We start from the raw sequence: 16,240 nt of genomic DNA on the forward strand, positions 1-16,240 counted from the left end.
ATGTGTGGAAAACCTATATGCTTATTTCAGGAAGAAATAGGCAAGCAGGGGGGAGGACAGCAAAAGTGAAATCCCTGATACAAGAATACTTGAGAGCTTAGAGGCAAAGCAAGGATGCAAGAGCAAAGTGAGTAAGAAGAATGATGGCCCAGACCAGGTTAAGGATATCCTGGGCTGGCACCGCGGCTCACTAGGCTACCTTGCGGCTCCGGCACACTGGGTTCTAGTCCCAGTCGGGGTGCCGGATTCTGTCCCGGTTGCCCCTCTTCCAGGCCAGCTCTCTGCTGTGGCCCAGGAGTGCAGTGGAGGATGGCCCAAGCCCTGCACCCCATGGGAAACCAGGATAAGTACCTGGCTCCTGCTTTCGGATCAGCGCGGTGCGCCGGCTGTAGCGCGCCAGCCGCAGCGGCCATTGGAGGGTGAACCAACGGCAAAGGAAGACCTTTCTCTCTGTCTCTCTCTCTCACTGTCCACTCTGCCTGTCAAAAAAAAAAAAAAAAAAAAAAGGATATCCTGGACATAGGAAGCACTTCAGATTTTGTTTAGATATTGGAAGCTACCAGAAGGCTTTGGAAAGAATGGTGACATTCTCACATTTTAAAACAATCATTCAGACCACTGTGTGGAAGGGACTGCATGGAAACATGGATAGCAACAAGGAGATCGCGATGTAAGAATGAAGGCCAGAACAGAGCGGCTAAGAAGAGTTGTGAGGAGGTTGGATTCTGAACATTTTGAAAAGCGAGCTAATAGGATTTATAGATGGAAATGAAACAAAGAATTCAAAAACAATTCCAAGGTTCTTGGCCTGTACTCTTATAAGAATGTAATGACTATTTACTGAGAGGGAAAACATTGTACAAAAAGCAAAGTTTTATTTATTTATTTATTTTGATCGTTGTTTTTCAAGTAGCAACAACAAGAGAGGAATCTAGAACTGAGTCTAGGATATGTAGACTTTAAGGATGTTTATTGAACAGCTACAAGGGCATTTAAAAAAGTTTATGGAAAATGAAATTAAGAAAGTTCTGTGGTTCACAGAATTTTTGAAATCCATGCAAACTTACTGCATAATATACATTTTCCATAAGCTTTCTAAGACTTTAGGCAATAGTAAGAGGATATACAAGTTAGAAAGAAGTCTGAGTTGCAGAAATAAATTGGCAGCTGCCAATCTCAAACCTATATAAGATCACCATACTGGGAATGTAGAAAAGAACTCCAAGAGTAAGCCATGGAGCGCTCACCCTTTAGAAATCAGGAAAAGGGAGAATGATGCAGAGGAACTGAGAACACCAAAAAGACAGCGTTAACAAAGAGAACAATGCATGTGGTCAAATGCAGCAGAGAGCACAGGAAGAGAACACAAACAATACCAGTGAAATAGCTGTGGGCAATAGTTCACCACAGGGGGACACTGGTTAGGTAGAGAGACATAGAACAACTGTAGGCACCAAGAGAAAAAGGGATCAGGGCACAGACAGACGGAGTGGCATCAGCAGCACAGAGTTTCCCCACTTTGACCAAGAGGGAAGGAGAGTTCAGACCACAGGTAGGTATGAAAAAAATTATTCACACATTTTCTTATACTAGATGAGTTCTTTCCAGGCCAGGACATGTTTTATTTATCTTACTATCCCTGGTGCCTAGCAAAAATCAATTCACTTGTTAGGTGAAGGGATCAGCTTCAAAATCTGAAAAGACATCATTCAAAGGCAGCATTAAACTCATTTTCTAGAATTCAAAGGGAACAAAAAGACCAATGAGTATAATTGCCTAAAGAAACAGGATGATATTGAGGTAACAAGGCAGAAAATAACAATGATAACAGAAATAATTACTTTTTAATATTTATTGAGCACTTAGTATGTACTAAGTACTTCTCATTCAATCCTCATAACGCAATAGGCAATTATACTTATCATTCTCGTTTTATGAATGAAGAAGCTGAAGAACAGTTTACCCTAGTTCACACAGCTAAGATGGCAGAACCAAAATTAAAATCTAAGTAAACTTACAAAACCATGCACTTAAATATTCTATTCCATTTCCCAGATCTTAACAAATTCTGAATGTCTACCTATGTAAACTTCATAGATCATGCTTGTTCAAAAACAGTAAAGAGGGAAAAATTGAACTTTGGTTATCTGTTATTTTCTTGGTAACTGTTACCTTCTTGGAGCTCCCACTTGAATAAATGTATGCAGGAAACACAGACTTAGAGAGTACATATTAAATACAAATAAATATTAAGAGAATGAAAGACAAGCCACAAACTGGGTGAAAGTATTTGCAAAATATCTGATAAAGGACTAATATCCATAACATAAAAACTCTTAAAATTCAACAACAGGAAAATACACAACCAAATTTAAAAACAGGCAAAGGATCTGAAAAGACAACTCAGGCAAATAAGAATATGAAAAGATGATCAATATTATACGTAATTAGGGTATTACAAAGGGAGAAAAAAAACTATAAACAAGAAACTATCACATACCTATTAGACTGACCAAAATCCAAAATGGTGGCATCACCAAAGCTAGTAAGGATGAGGAACAAAAGTAATGCTCATCCACTGTTAGTGCTAGTGCAAAACAGTACAGATACTTTGGAATACAGCTTAGTAGTCTTACAAAGCTAAACTTTAAACAAATTTAAGTCTGCAAAAATTCTGCACATTAATGCTTAATTCATGATTGCCAAAACTTGCAACCAAGATGTCCATCAATAGGTGAATATATTGCTGTACATCCATACAATGGAAAACTATTCAGTGATAAAAAGAAATCAGTATCAAGCCACAAAAAGTATACTGAAATATCACACTGTACCTCATAAAAATACGTAATTTAAAAACATGTTTTTAAAAAAATAAGAAATTTCAAATGTATATTGCTAGTGAAAGAAGCCAATCTGAAAAGGCTATATACTAAATGACTGCAGCACTATGACATTCCAGAAAGGCAAAGCTATAGATACAGTAAAAAAAAAAAATCAATGGTTGTGCTCAGGCAAGAAAGGGAGAAAAGGAATGAATAGGTGAAACACCAGTTTTTAAGGCAGAGAAACTACTCTGTATGCTACCATAACAGGGATACATGTCATTATACAATTATCAAAACCCATGAATATAAAACAGAAAAAGTAAACCATAATATAACTTCAGTTACAACTAAGTTATTAATTGATTCTCTGGGGAGAAGCAGTGGGAATAGGTATATGGGAATTCTTTGTACTTTCTGCTCAATTTTTCTGCAAATCTGAAGTTGCTAAAAAAAAAAAGCCTGTTAATTTATAAAAATATAGTTTAAATTGTTTGTGTAAGATCAATATTTACATGAAATGGAAGCCAAAAATGCTAATTTAATCATAAACTGTGATGTGGCAAGTTAGAGTTCAGGAACAGATGACAAAATCTGAATTTATATCTAGAATTTACTATCTTTTCTTTGGCAGGAGCACTTTGCTAAGAAGGTACTTTCCTTAATGAAGCACACAAAAATGTAATAAATGAAAAGCACCCAGGTTCCAAACATCTGCTGAAAATTTAGACTATGTAACCTCAAAGTAGCTCACCTAAGGACATGGTTGGGGTCCTATGAAACACATCATAGGATAGGATGTTTAAAAAGAAGTATGGAAGGGCTGGTGCTGTGGTATAGTGGGTAAAGTTGCCATCTTCAGTGCCAGCTTCCTATATGGATGCCGGGTGGAGTCTCAGCTGCTCCACTTCCAATCCAGCTCTCTGCTATGGCCTGGGAAAGCAATAGAAGATGGCCCAAGTCCTTGGGCCCCTGCACCTGCATGGGAGATCCGAAAGAAGCTCCTGGCTTCAGATTGGCCCAGCTCTGGCCAATGTGGCCATTTAGGGAGTGAACCAGTGAATCTGCCTCTGCCTCTCTGTAACTCTGCCTTTCAAATAATCAAACAAATCTTTAAAAAAAAAAAAAAGCATAGAAGTAATTTTTCTCAATAAAATGAATCATTCTTTGTAATTTCATTCTCAATAAAACAAACACATTCAGACACTGTTCATCCAAAAATCAATATACTTTTCTTTAAATTCCAAAAGTCTTAACATTTAAAAATAACAAAAGGACCTTCTAGGGGATTTTTTTTAAAGTATGCTAAGCCTCCATAAAAACGTAATTTCATCTTTTCACACAACTACTATCCATAAAGAGAGACAAACATGTTTCTCCCCATTCTCTATCCTCTGTATGCCTTTATAATAATCTAAGAGTAGTGGTCTGTCAACTTCATCATCTATGTAAACCTGTCAGAGAAAAAATTTTGAGGGGCTGGTGCTTCGGCGCAATGGGTTAAAGACCAGACATCCCATATGGGCGTCGGTTTGAGTCCCGGCTGCTCCACTTCCAATCCAGCTCTCTGCTGATGTGGGAAAGCAGTGAAGGATGGCCCAAGTTCATAGGCTCCTGGACCCACATGTGAGACCTAGAGAAGCTCCTGGCTCCTGGCTTCGGATCGGCTCAGCTCAGGCTGTTGCTCCCATTTAGGGAGTGAACCAGCAGATGTAACTCTTTCAAATAAATAAAATAAATCTTTAAAAAAAAATTTTTAAACACTTTCCTCAGTATACATTTTTTACTTACTTATAAAATGACATGTACCATAATATATGTGATGGTACTTCAAAAGCAACGTTCATGGTGTCAGGAAAATGGCGCAGTCTTATCTATCGCGCGATCTACACCTGACACCATCCTAGGCTCTAGCCCCCGCTGCCACTGCTGAAAGCCAGGTGGCCACATGGCCCAACCACCAGTGTCAAGCTCCACCCCCAGCCTAATGGGATTCACTGCTCCTGCTTCCCTGCCCACCCTCCGGCAAAGTTTTAAAAGGGCCTGTGCCTGAACACATGGCTCTCTCTTGTCTTCTCTTCTCTGTCTCCTTCTCTCTTGGCTTCTCTTTCGCTGCCCTCTCTCCTTGTCTCCTTCCTCTCTCTCTCTTCTCTCTCGGCTTCTCTCTTGCTCCCCTCTCTCCTCTCCCTCTCTCTCGGCTCCTCTCTGCTCTCTCTTCTGTCCTCTCTAGCTCCTCTCCTCTCTGTCTCTCTCTCTTACACTCTCCTTCTTTCTCTTTTCCCTACTTCACCCCTTCCCTCCAGTCTGCTGGGTTTTCTCCAATAAACCTTTTCCCTTACTCCAGTGTCTGGTATGTTTTGTGGTGGCCTTACACATAGGGAAACTGAACTAAAGATAAGTTTATTTTGGTGGAAAACTTTTTGAAATTCATTAACAGTTATTTCTCTTTAAGATTTATTTATTTATTTGAAAGGCAGAGTTGCAGAAAGGCAGAGGCAGAGAGAGAGGGAGAGAGAGAGAGAAATCTTCCATCCACTGGTTCACTCCCAAATGGCCACAAAGGCCAGAACTGGGCCAATCCAAAACCAGGAGCTACTTCCAGGTCTCCCAAGTGGGTGCAGGAGCTCACGTACTTGGGCCACCCTCTGCTGTTTTCCCAGGTACATCAGCAGGGAGCTGGATTGGAAGTGGAGCAGCCGGGACTCAAATTGGCACCCATTAGGAATGCCAGTAAGAGAGGCAGCAGCTTTACCTGCTACAACACAGCGCCACCCCTGAACAGTTTTTTCTTAATATGCATTTCTCATAAATTTTGTGAAGACCCCTGGGGTATGCGTAAATTTCAAAATTTTGGCACCAATTTATCTTTGTTTGAAGTCCTCATCTATAAAATCAGAAATTTTAGAAGGGAGAGCTTTAACTATATAAGATTATATATATTTATTTAGTTTAGAAGTGTTATAGGACTGTGATGATCACAGTTTGGTGACCACTGGTCTGAAAAGCAGAAAAAAGTCCACAAAAAATAGCTATTTTAAGCCTTCATCACTCAGTTTAGTCATTGACAAACATTTTTCCCTTAATTATTAAAGTCTGCTTTTCAACTTCTTGAAGCTCTTAAAAACAAGACTTTTCTTACAGCTCTCCAGCACTCACTAACTTGTGAATCAGAAGGCCACAACGTTGCTGCAGGAAGCAACTTGTTTTTCTTAATAGGTGAGAAGATTTGAGCGTAACAAAGGCAAAACTGTATGAATATTTTCTGTGGGTTTGCAAGTATTTCTCTAAAACAAAGGAAGAAAAATTTTCATATGAAAAAGCTAATATACAAGATTCAGAGTAAGATCTAGTAAATGCCTTATTAATTTTGATTACTTTGTATACCATATGGTTTCATTTATTTTAATGCCTGAATTCAAACGAACATATTTCAAGGAACAATCAAAAAGCCTAAAGACCAAATCAAGCATCTTTTCTTTTTCTCTAACACAATACAAAATGTAGAGATAACAAGAAAAAAAATTGTACATTTCACTCTGCTCCCATTAAACAATTTAAGAAAACAGCTATTAAGCACTTTTCCCAAGTACAAATAACGCACAAGACACTGGTCTTTACAAAATCTGCCAGCTCAAAAGAAACTTCAAGACCAAGGCCAAACAGCCAAGCTTAGCCTCAATCTGCTCTACAACAGCACCACCAAGTGGTGATTTATGTAATCTCTGTTCAAACACCTTCAGACAGCAACATATCTTAGAAGTCCACACTAGATTTTCTGACAATTCTAATTATTCAAAATAAAGTGAACCAAACAAAACAAAACAAAAATCAAATGGTAAACTTACCTACTTTTTTATTCTCAGAGACCATACTGAACAAATTTAATCATTTCTATTTGAAAGCCCTTCAACTATTTTAAAACACCTAAAGTGCCAGGGGATTCCAATTCAACCCCATCAAGGTGGCATGTACCAATGCCATTTCACTAGTCCAAGTGATCAATTTCTGTTCACAATTGATCATAATGATAGGTCTAAGAACCAAAGGGATCACATAAACAAGAATAGTGTCTGCAAATACTAGCTGATAGAATTAAAAAGGGAGAGAACGATCCAACATGGGAAGCGGGATACACAGCAGACTCATAGAATGACAGCTGTCCTAAACAGCACTCTGGCCTCAGAATCAGCCCTTAAGGCATTCGGATCTGGCTGAAAAGCCCATGAAGTATTTTAGACATGGAAAGCCAAGACACTCTGGCAAAAAAAAAAAAAAAAAAAACCCACAAACTAAACTAAATGAAAGATCTCTGCGAGTGAGATTCCAGTGGAAAGAACGGGCCATCAAAGAAGGAGGTATCTTTCTCTGAAGGGAAGAGAGAACTTCCACTTTGACCATGGCCTTGTCTAAATATGACCAGAGTCGGTGAACTTAGGGGGCTTCCATAGCCTTGGAAACTCATGACAAGAGCCTAGGGTGATTACTGATGCCATAAACAAGAGTGTCAATTGTTAAGTCAACAACAGGAGTCACTGTGCACTTGTTCCTCATGTAGGATCTCTGTCCTTAATGTGCTGTACCTTGTGATTTAATGCTATAACTAGTACTCTGTGGGGAGCAACTGGGAGCAACCCGGACTGGACTGAGTTACTGGAATTAAGACTTATTCTATGCATCTGCTCTCCCACAATATGGCGCTGGGAGAAGGGAGAAACAGCTTCTACACAGCTGCCTCCAGTTCAACCAATAAACTGTAGGACCTGCTCCTGATTGGAGGAGAGCAGCGTACTCGGCGTGTGGGTAGCAGAGTTGGGGTTGGTGAAGAGGACTATAAAGGAGGAGAGAGACAACATGCACCAGGAACATCTGAGGGAACATCTATCTGAAGGAACACCTGTGCAGCCCCCGAGAGAACCGGCTGGCGGTGTGCCACTCCCCTGCGGAAGTGGGGAAAGTGGCCAGGGGGAACCGCCCTTCCACGGAGGTGGAAGGGACAGTAGCCAACCCGGGAAGAACCAGCAGCAAACCCGGGGAGGGCCGAGCAGACAAAAGAACAACGCAGGGTCCTGTGTCGTTCCTCCACGAAGACGGGGAGCGACAGTACTCAAACAGTATTGTTCACTTTGTGTTTCTGTGTGGGTGCAAACTGTTGAAATCTTTACTTAATGTATGCTAAATTGATCTTCTGTATATAAAGAGAATTGAAAATGAATCTTGATGCGAATGGAATGGGAGAGGGAGCGGGAGATGGGAGGGTTGCGGGTGGGAGGGAAGTTATGGGGGGGGAAGCCATTGTAATCCATAAGCTGTATGTTGGAAATTTATATTCATTAAATAAAAGTTAAAAAAAAAACACCTACTATAAACCTTAACTCCTCAACCTAAATATTGAAATTTAACTTAGCTATTTCTCATTTAGTTTTTAATTTTTTCTCACGAATTTTCAAGAAGGACTGAAAACGTAAGAGTAGTTGCTGTGGTACAGCAGCAGCAGGTTACACCACTGCCTGCTGCGCCAACATCCCATACAGGCACCAGTTCAGGTCCCAGCTGCTCCACTTCCGAGCCAACTCCCTGATAAGGAGCGTGGGAAAGCAGCAGAGCATAGTGCCACTGCTAGGACCCCTGCTAACCATGTTGGAGACCCAGAAGAAGCTCCTGGCTTCAGCATGATCTAGCCCTGGACATTATGGCCATTTGGGGAATGAATTAACAGATGGATCTTTTCTCACGCTCCTCTCTGCATTTCCCTCTAACTCTGCCTATCAAATAAATAAACAAATCTTTATAACAAACAAAGAAACCATGAGGGCTCCATGAAGACATCATCACCCTTTAGGAAAAAAAAAAAAAAAAAGGAACTTAGTCTTGGGGCTGGCACTGTGACACGACAAGTTAGACTGCCACCTGTGATGCCAGCACCCTAACCACACTTCTGACAAAGCTTCCTGACTAACGCACCTGGAAAAGCAGTGGATGATGGCCCAAATACTTGGGCCCCTGCCACCCCTGTGGTAGAACTGCATAGAGATCCAGGTTCCTGGCTTCAGCCTGGCATGGCCTCCAGCTCTTGTTGCCATTTGGGGAGTGAACCAGTGAATGAAGATCTCTTTCTCTCCCTGTCTCTCCCTCTCTGTCACTCACATAAATAAAATAAATTTAAAAACTTAATTTTTGAAGTTATAATAATTTGAAAAACTAAACATCTGCCCAGTTATAAATTTTAAAGCAAAACTTAAAATATTTTAATATTGCTGGATTTACTTATTTACAAATAAATCTATAGGAAGGTAATTAACATCAGAGATTTGCTTAATTTTTAAAAAATATTTTCTACACATTAAATACCCTCAACAAATAAGTTTATATATTTTTAACTATAGCACAAATGACTAATTTTAAGAAAATTTATAAATCTGTTCATTTTTATTTAAGAAAGAAAGAATGAAAGAGATCCTATCTGCTGACTTACTTCCCAAATATTAGCAATGGCAGGAGTCAGATTCAACCTGGTTCTCCTACATGGGTGGCAAGGACCTAACCACTGGAGTCATTGTTAGCCTCCCACAGTGTTCATTAACAGGAAGCTGGATTTGCGAGCTGAGTTGGGATTCAAAGCCTATCACTCTAGTAACAGGATTTAGGCATCTCGACCAGCATCTCAACCATTTGGCCAATTGTCCACCCAATCCTCCAGGAAATTAACACAAAATCTCAAACTTGTACATGTGAGCATGAACATTCACACAGCTGTTCTAAAGTGTAAAACTATAAATAATTTGTTTTTATACAGATGCATTGTGGTTAGAAATGAATAATTTAACAAACTATTTCTAACAGAAGAGTTTCTATTTTACCTAAGTACTGATGGATCAATCCACAGACTACGTTTACAGTTAACAATTCACAGTGAGGGTAGTTCTTTGGGTATCAGTACATTGTTAAAATGCAATGGAAGTTAATGTACTATCTTCATGATATTCATCTTCAGTGCTGCCAGTTTCATAAATGATATTCCCCATCAACATAATACAACTAGTACTAGACAAAGAAATCTTAATTTCAGTTTATTTTGTAGTTAATATTTACTACTCAAGAAACACATGAGTTTTTTAGAAGTTAAAAAAACCTGAAAATGTAACTTAAACAACTTGTCATATCACATGCCAGTATAAATACTATGATTCAGTCTATTCAGAAAGAGCAAAGAGAAAACTAAACATTTCTTTAAAATTTTGATCTGGTGAATAAAGGGTTACTTTAGTACTAAATAAGATTCCATGAAATTTCTTAAATGGTCCAGCCATTAAAATGACAAAGCATTCACAAGGAGCATTATATTCTGTTTTTATTTAGCTAATTTTGAGTGAGAATTGCTAGCTATGCAAGAAAAGTTAGAGACACAGTATTAAATTTTTTAAACTTTTGCATATTACAAATGGAGAATCTGAATTCATTTATTAAAAGGAAATAACCTTCATTGAACTTAGCAAGATTTCTATTTTCTGATAAGCCACAGTGTCTTCAGTAACTCCACATAAGTTACTATCTGTTCAGATTTCAGCTATACTAATATTTATCTGGAAGATGGTCTATAGATATAAATTTTATAGATAATTCATGTTTATCCCACTATACAACAAACTTTTACTGGTTAGTAATTTAATGGACATTTTTCTTAAAAACTTTACATATTTCCCTTTAAAAAAACAATAAACTTAATTTACCCACTACCTACACATTTAGTCACATCATCAGTTATATCATACTGTGCTTTGATCATATGCTTTCTCAGCTTTGCTTGATACCATCAATATGCTTTTGATGTTTCTGATGCCAAGTAAGAATTTATGTCTGACCTATAGGCTCCTAAGCTTTTAAAAGATCTGAATTTTGAGACATCAGGCTACTCTGATATTTATAAAATTTATTACTGATAAATTACTGAGATTGGCTAACTCTACCCAACCAAGACTGGTCTTCAAATGACTGAAGTTATCATAAAAGAATTGCAGCAAAATAGACTGTTGTCAGTAGGAAGGATGTTCCAAAATACTCTTGGTGCCCACACATGAGAACAGAAAAACATCTTTTCTTAGTAGGGACCACTGGATAATTTGTCCATCTAAGTCTTCATTCCTATGAATCTCAGTTTATGTGGGAGTACCCACAAGTAGTCACACTACAAAAACATAATTTTGTTTGGCTATTCACAAAACTAACAAACAGGAATTCTGAAAAGCACTGAGAATTCTCAAAACTATCAATCAGAAGTAGCATAAACTCCCTGGTACATAAGTTAGAACTACAATCTAGATTTTGTTACAGATTAAATCACATAATTAATTACCCAATGTCATTTTTCACTTTATTAGGTATCAGTAACAGACCATAGTAAAACACAAACAAAATGGGCTGGCACTGTGGCTTAGCAGGTAAAGCCACCACCTGCAGTGTGGGCTTCCCATATGGGCTCCACTTCTGATCTAGCTTCCTGCTAATGTGCCTGGGAAAGCAGAAAAAGATGGCCCAAGTCCTAGGGCCCTGCACCCACATGGGAAGAAGCTCCAGTCTCCTGGTTTTGGATCAGCCCAGCTCCAGCCACTGTGGCCACTTGGGGAGTGAACCAGCGAATGATTCTCTGCCTCTGCCTCTCTGTAACTTTGCCTTTCAAATAAGTAAATAAATCTTTAAAATCTTTTTTTTATTTTTTTTGACAGGCAGAGTGGACAGTGAGAGAGAGAGACAGAGAGAAAGGTCTTCCTTTTGCCCTTGGTTCACCCTCCAATGGCCACCGTGGCTGGTGCGCTGCAGCTGGCGCACCACACTGATCCGAAGGCAGGAGTCAGGTACTTATCCTGGTCTCCCATGGAGTGCAGGGCCCAAGCACTTGGGCCATCCTCCACTGCACTCCCGGGCCACAGCAGAGAGCTGGCCTGGAAGAGGGGCAACCGGGACAGAATCCGGCGCCCTGACCGGGACTAGAACCCGGTGTGCTGGAGCCGCAAGGCGGAGGATTAGCCTAGTGAGCTGCGGCGCCGGCTCCCTAAATAAAATCTTGACCTGATTCTCTCTACCAATTAAATTACCAACCAAATAAATTCCTATGATTTAAGTTTTAGAGAAACTATTTTATGTCATAAGAGATTAAGTACTTACATAATAGACAACCCAATTTCTTGGCTGATGCTCATTGCTTTGCATTAATTTTACCAGGAAAAAAGTACAAGGTGATAGGGCATTTGAATAACTAACAAAAACTTACTTTACTTTTAACTGTTCCTACTAGAGATGAGAAGAAACCAACCAAACAAAAAATATTTAAAAGATCAGCAAACAAAGAAACAAAAAACATTTAGAAGGTTAGCCTGGGGCTAGTATCAAACATGGGCACCATTTGGAGACCTGACTGCTCCACTTCCGATCCAGCTCCCCGCAAATGCACCTGTGAAAGCAGCGGAGACTGACCCCAGTACTTGGGCCCCTGAACCCATATGGGAGACTAGAAAGAAGCTCGTGGCTCCTGGCTTTGGCCTGGCACAGCCTTGCCTATTGAAGCCATTTGGCGACTGAAGCAGTGAATGGAGGATCTCTCTGGTTTTTTCTCTCCCTCTCTCTCCCTGTCTCTTGCTCTTACTCTGCCTTTCAAATAAATAAAAATAATCTTAAAATTAAAAAAAATATATGACCTAAGGGGCTGGCACTGTGGCATAGTGGGTAAAGCTGCCACTTGCAGTGTTGGCATCCAATATGGGTGCTGGTTTGAGTCCTCACTGCTCCACTTTTGATCCAGCTCCCTGCTAATGCACCCAGGAAAGCAATGGAAAATGGCCCAAGTCCTTGGGCCCCTGCACCAGTGTGGGAGATTCGGAAGAAGCTCCTAGCTCCTGGCTTTGGATCAGCTCAGCTCCAGACAATACAGCCAACTAAGAGGTGAAACAGCAGATGGAAGACCCCTCTCTCTCTCTCTCTCTCTCTCTCTCTCTCTAACACAGCCAACTAAGAAGTGAAACAGTGGATGGAAGACTTCTCTCTCTGAGTAACTCTTTCAATAAATAAATAAATCTTTAAAAAAAAGATCTAAGACTAATTTTTAAAAAAGATTAACCTCATTAATCTACTTGGCTTGAATAAATTTCACTTTATTTGTGATAGTTGGTAATGTCAAAAAGTACTGGTTTAAAGAAAGCAATAAATAAGGAACAAATGTCATCCTATAAAACATCATTTTTTCCACAAACAACTCAAAGTTACACTAGTCCCAACATCTTGCAGTTGAGGATATATTACAGAAGTTATTAAATTAAAATTATTCAAGATACGAATTTTCTGGGGGCCAGAACTGTGGCTCAGGGGGTTAATGCCCTGCATCCCATATGGGTTCGAGATCTGGCTGCTCTACTTCCAATCCAACCCTCTGCTATGGCCTGGGAAAGCAGTAGAAGATGCCCCAAGTCCTTGGGTCCCTGTACCCACATAGGAGACCTGGAAGAAGCTCCTGGCTCCTGGCTTCAGATCGGCACAGCTCTGGTCATTGCAGCCAATTGAGGAGTGAACCAGCAGATGGAAGACCTCTCTCTCTCTCTCTCTGCCTCTCTTCTCTCTGTTTAACTCTGACTTTCAAATAAATATGTAAATCTTTAAAATAAAAAGAATTTTCTGGTGACATTTGCAACTAACTACACATAGTTAAGGTAGAGACACTACAGTAGCAAAAGTAGCTATGAAATAAAGAATGTATTATTTCCTCTTTTGATCATAGACCAAGTAAATTACTGTTTCCCTATCTGTAAAATGGGGCTACTTGAAACACTGAAAATTTATTACTGATAAAATGCTTCTAATCTTCAGACAAATGTTATGCAAAAGTACTTGATTCATACCTTGTTTTAATTCCAAACCCTCAGATTGCTTGTTCTCTTTCAGGGATGAAGCAGAATCCATACAGGTATCTTGCCTGTGGAATGAAAATAAATTTTAAAAAATTGTGAAACTATATCCAATCACATATTACTGTCCATGTTCCTGGAATTAGGCTATGCTCCTAGAAAGACACACTGACTTCTTACAAGCCCCCGGGATATCATTTAGTGCATCCTGGAAACTCAGAAACGTGTAAACAAGTGCCAGAAGCAGCAGCTACAAACTATAACCAGTAGTTGAAGCAGTCTATTTATTTGCAAAATCAAAAGGCAAACTTGGAAGTATTGAAAATGGATGTAATTTTTTCTCCCTTCCAACACTCTGCAGGATAGCTGATGGGAGAAATCACAATTCACAGCAGTCTCCAATAATTTTCCAAGTTCAACTGTTAAACTTAATGGGCATTTTAGCATTCATATTACTTTATATTCATCTAATTTCATACTTCAAATACTTTGATGTCTACAGTATGTGGAAAATACATATTTTATATCTAATAACATATATAATCAAAGTAAATGGATTAAATGTAAGATCATGCAAAAAAGTTTCAATTTGCTATGTTCTGCAATAAAGCTACAAACTAAATTGATTCTGTCTTTCTTAAGACAGCATTATACCATCTTAATACAACTTGTAAAAACATTCCAGCAAAAAGTTAAAAAATTAATTGTAAGTATTCAAATGATAATTTTCCTCAAGATGGGTAATCATTTTCTTCAAAATATGTATCTATTAGCTTGAGAATTTTTATATGCATCCTAAGACTACCATAACATGCTGGAAGTAATACTTAGAAATTCCTTTTACTAACAGAATTATTTCTACTTAATTAACAGTACCAAATTAATCAAATAACCCAAGGATTAAAAAAAAAAAAACAACTTAGGGCTGGCAACATGGCATTGAGGGTAAAACCACTGCTTGAGGCATCAGCATCCTATATGGGCACCAGTTTAAGTCCTGGTTGCTCCACTTCTGATCCAGCTCCCTGCTGATGACCTGGGAAAGCAGTGAAGGATGGTCCCAGTGCTTGAGCCCTGCACCCATATGGGAGACCCAGAAGAAGCTCCTGGCTCCTGACTGCCCTGGTTTTGGCTGTTGCAGACACTTGAGGAATGAACCAGCAGATGGAAGATCTCGCTTGCTCTATTTCTCTCTTTCTCTCACTCAGCATTTCAATTAATAAACTTTTAAACAAAAAAGTTAGGATCAATTCTTTGCCAAGTTTACAACATCCTTTCCAGTCTATATATTTGGCACTTTGCATTTGTGTTGTATTAATCCTTCATTAATACAAGCCAAACTCAAACATACTACAAAAATTTAAATTGTGATATTAACTATGACATCTGAGGCTTGTAATTGAGATCTCAGGTCTTTATACTTCTTTCTTGTCTAATATCATCCACTCAGACTTTACTCTTTAAACAGAATGACTGAGCCGGCTCACTAGGCTAATCCTCTGCCTTGCGGCGCCAGCACACCGGGTTCCAGTCCCGGTCAGGGCGCCGGATTCTGTCCCGGTTGCCCCTCTTCCAGGCCAGCTCTCTGCTGTGGCCCGGGAGTGCAGTGGAGGATGGCCCAAGTCCTTGGGCCCTGCACCCCATGGGAGACCTGGAGAAGCACCTGGCTCCTGGCTTCGGAGCAGCGCGATGCGCCGGCTGCAGCGCGCCAGCTGTGGCGGCCATTGGAGGGTGAACCAACGGCAAGAAGGAAGACCTTTCTCTCTGTCTCTCTCACTCACTGTCTACTCTGCCTGTCAAAAATAAATAAATAAATAAAAAATAAACATAAAAATAAACAGAATGACTGACATATCCCAAGAAGGACTGTAACAATTCTCCTTGGCAATCCCAGAACAGAACAGAATAAATGCCAATATACTACATTAAGAGCTTTGCAAGGAATAAAGGTAGAATGTACTACCTAAAACCTTCCACTTAAGTTAGATTTTACCAACTAGGAATATTAATCTATTTCCAACTATCTTCCCATTAAGGAAAATGTATGCTTTTACACATCCTGAATGACACTTAACTCTTCTTCTAAGCACATACATCTAAATTTACAAAAATAGACTTCAACAAAACACATGTGACATCACCAATAAAAATAAGACATATGTATATAATACTTCAAGTGATATACATAACCGATATATCCTGACTTATAACCTGTATTATGACAATCATCAAAGCCACAATGAACTGAGTAAAGTTCTACTAAGAGGAGGAAGTTCAATGACAATGTTATAAAAGACAAAAGGCTGTGGAAATACTCCAGGTTAATAGAGAAAAAAACTCCAAAGAGTCAAAATTAAATACTATAACTAATTTGAGTGTTGAACTGGAGGGGGAAATGTTATAAACAACATTAATGTATCAAAAGACTGCATAAAAGCATGGCATCAATGTTAAATTTCCTGAAGTTGATACCAGTGAATATGTAACAGACTACCATTTAGAAAAACTAAGGGTACTTGAAAAAAT

At 39.2% G+C, this 16,240-nt stretch overlaps 1 protein-coding gene across 2 annotated transcripts in view; it reads right to left on the bottom strand.

Annotated features, from left to right (window-relative positions):
- The window catches only part of CAAP1 (caspase activity and apoptosis inhibitor 1), a 71,745-nt gene that overhangs the window by 20,214 nt on the left and 35,291 nt on the right, over positions 1-16,240 (bottom strand). For both annotated transcript variants that reach the window (XM_002707954.5, XM_070053088.1), the window contains one exon: positions 13,709-13,782. In XM_002707954.5, coding sequence (XP_002708000.1) covers positions 13,709-13,782 — 74 coding nt within the window. The remainder of the gene's footprint in view (positions 1-13,708; positions 13,783-16,240) is intronic.

This window comes from Oryctolagus cuniculus, chromosome 1 (assembly GCF_964237555.1).
Source record: "Oryctolagus cuniculus chromosome 1, mOryCun1.1, whole genome shotgun sequence".
Lineage (NCBI taxonomy): Eukaryota > Metazoa > Chordata > Mammalia > Lagomorpha > Leporidae > Oryctolagus > Oryctolagus cuniculus.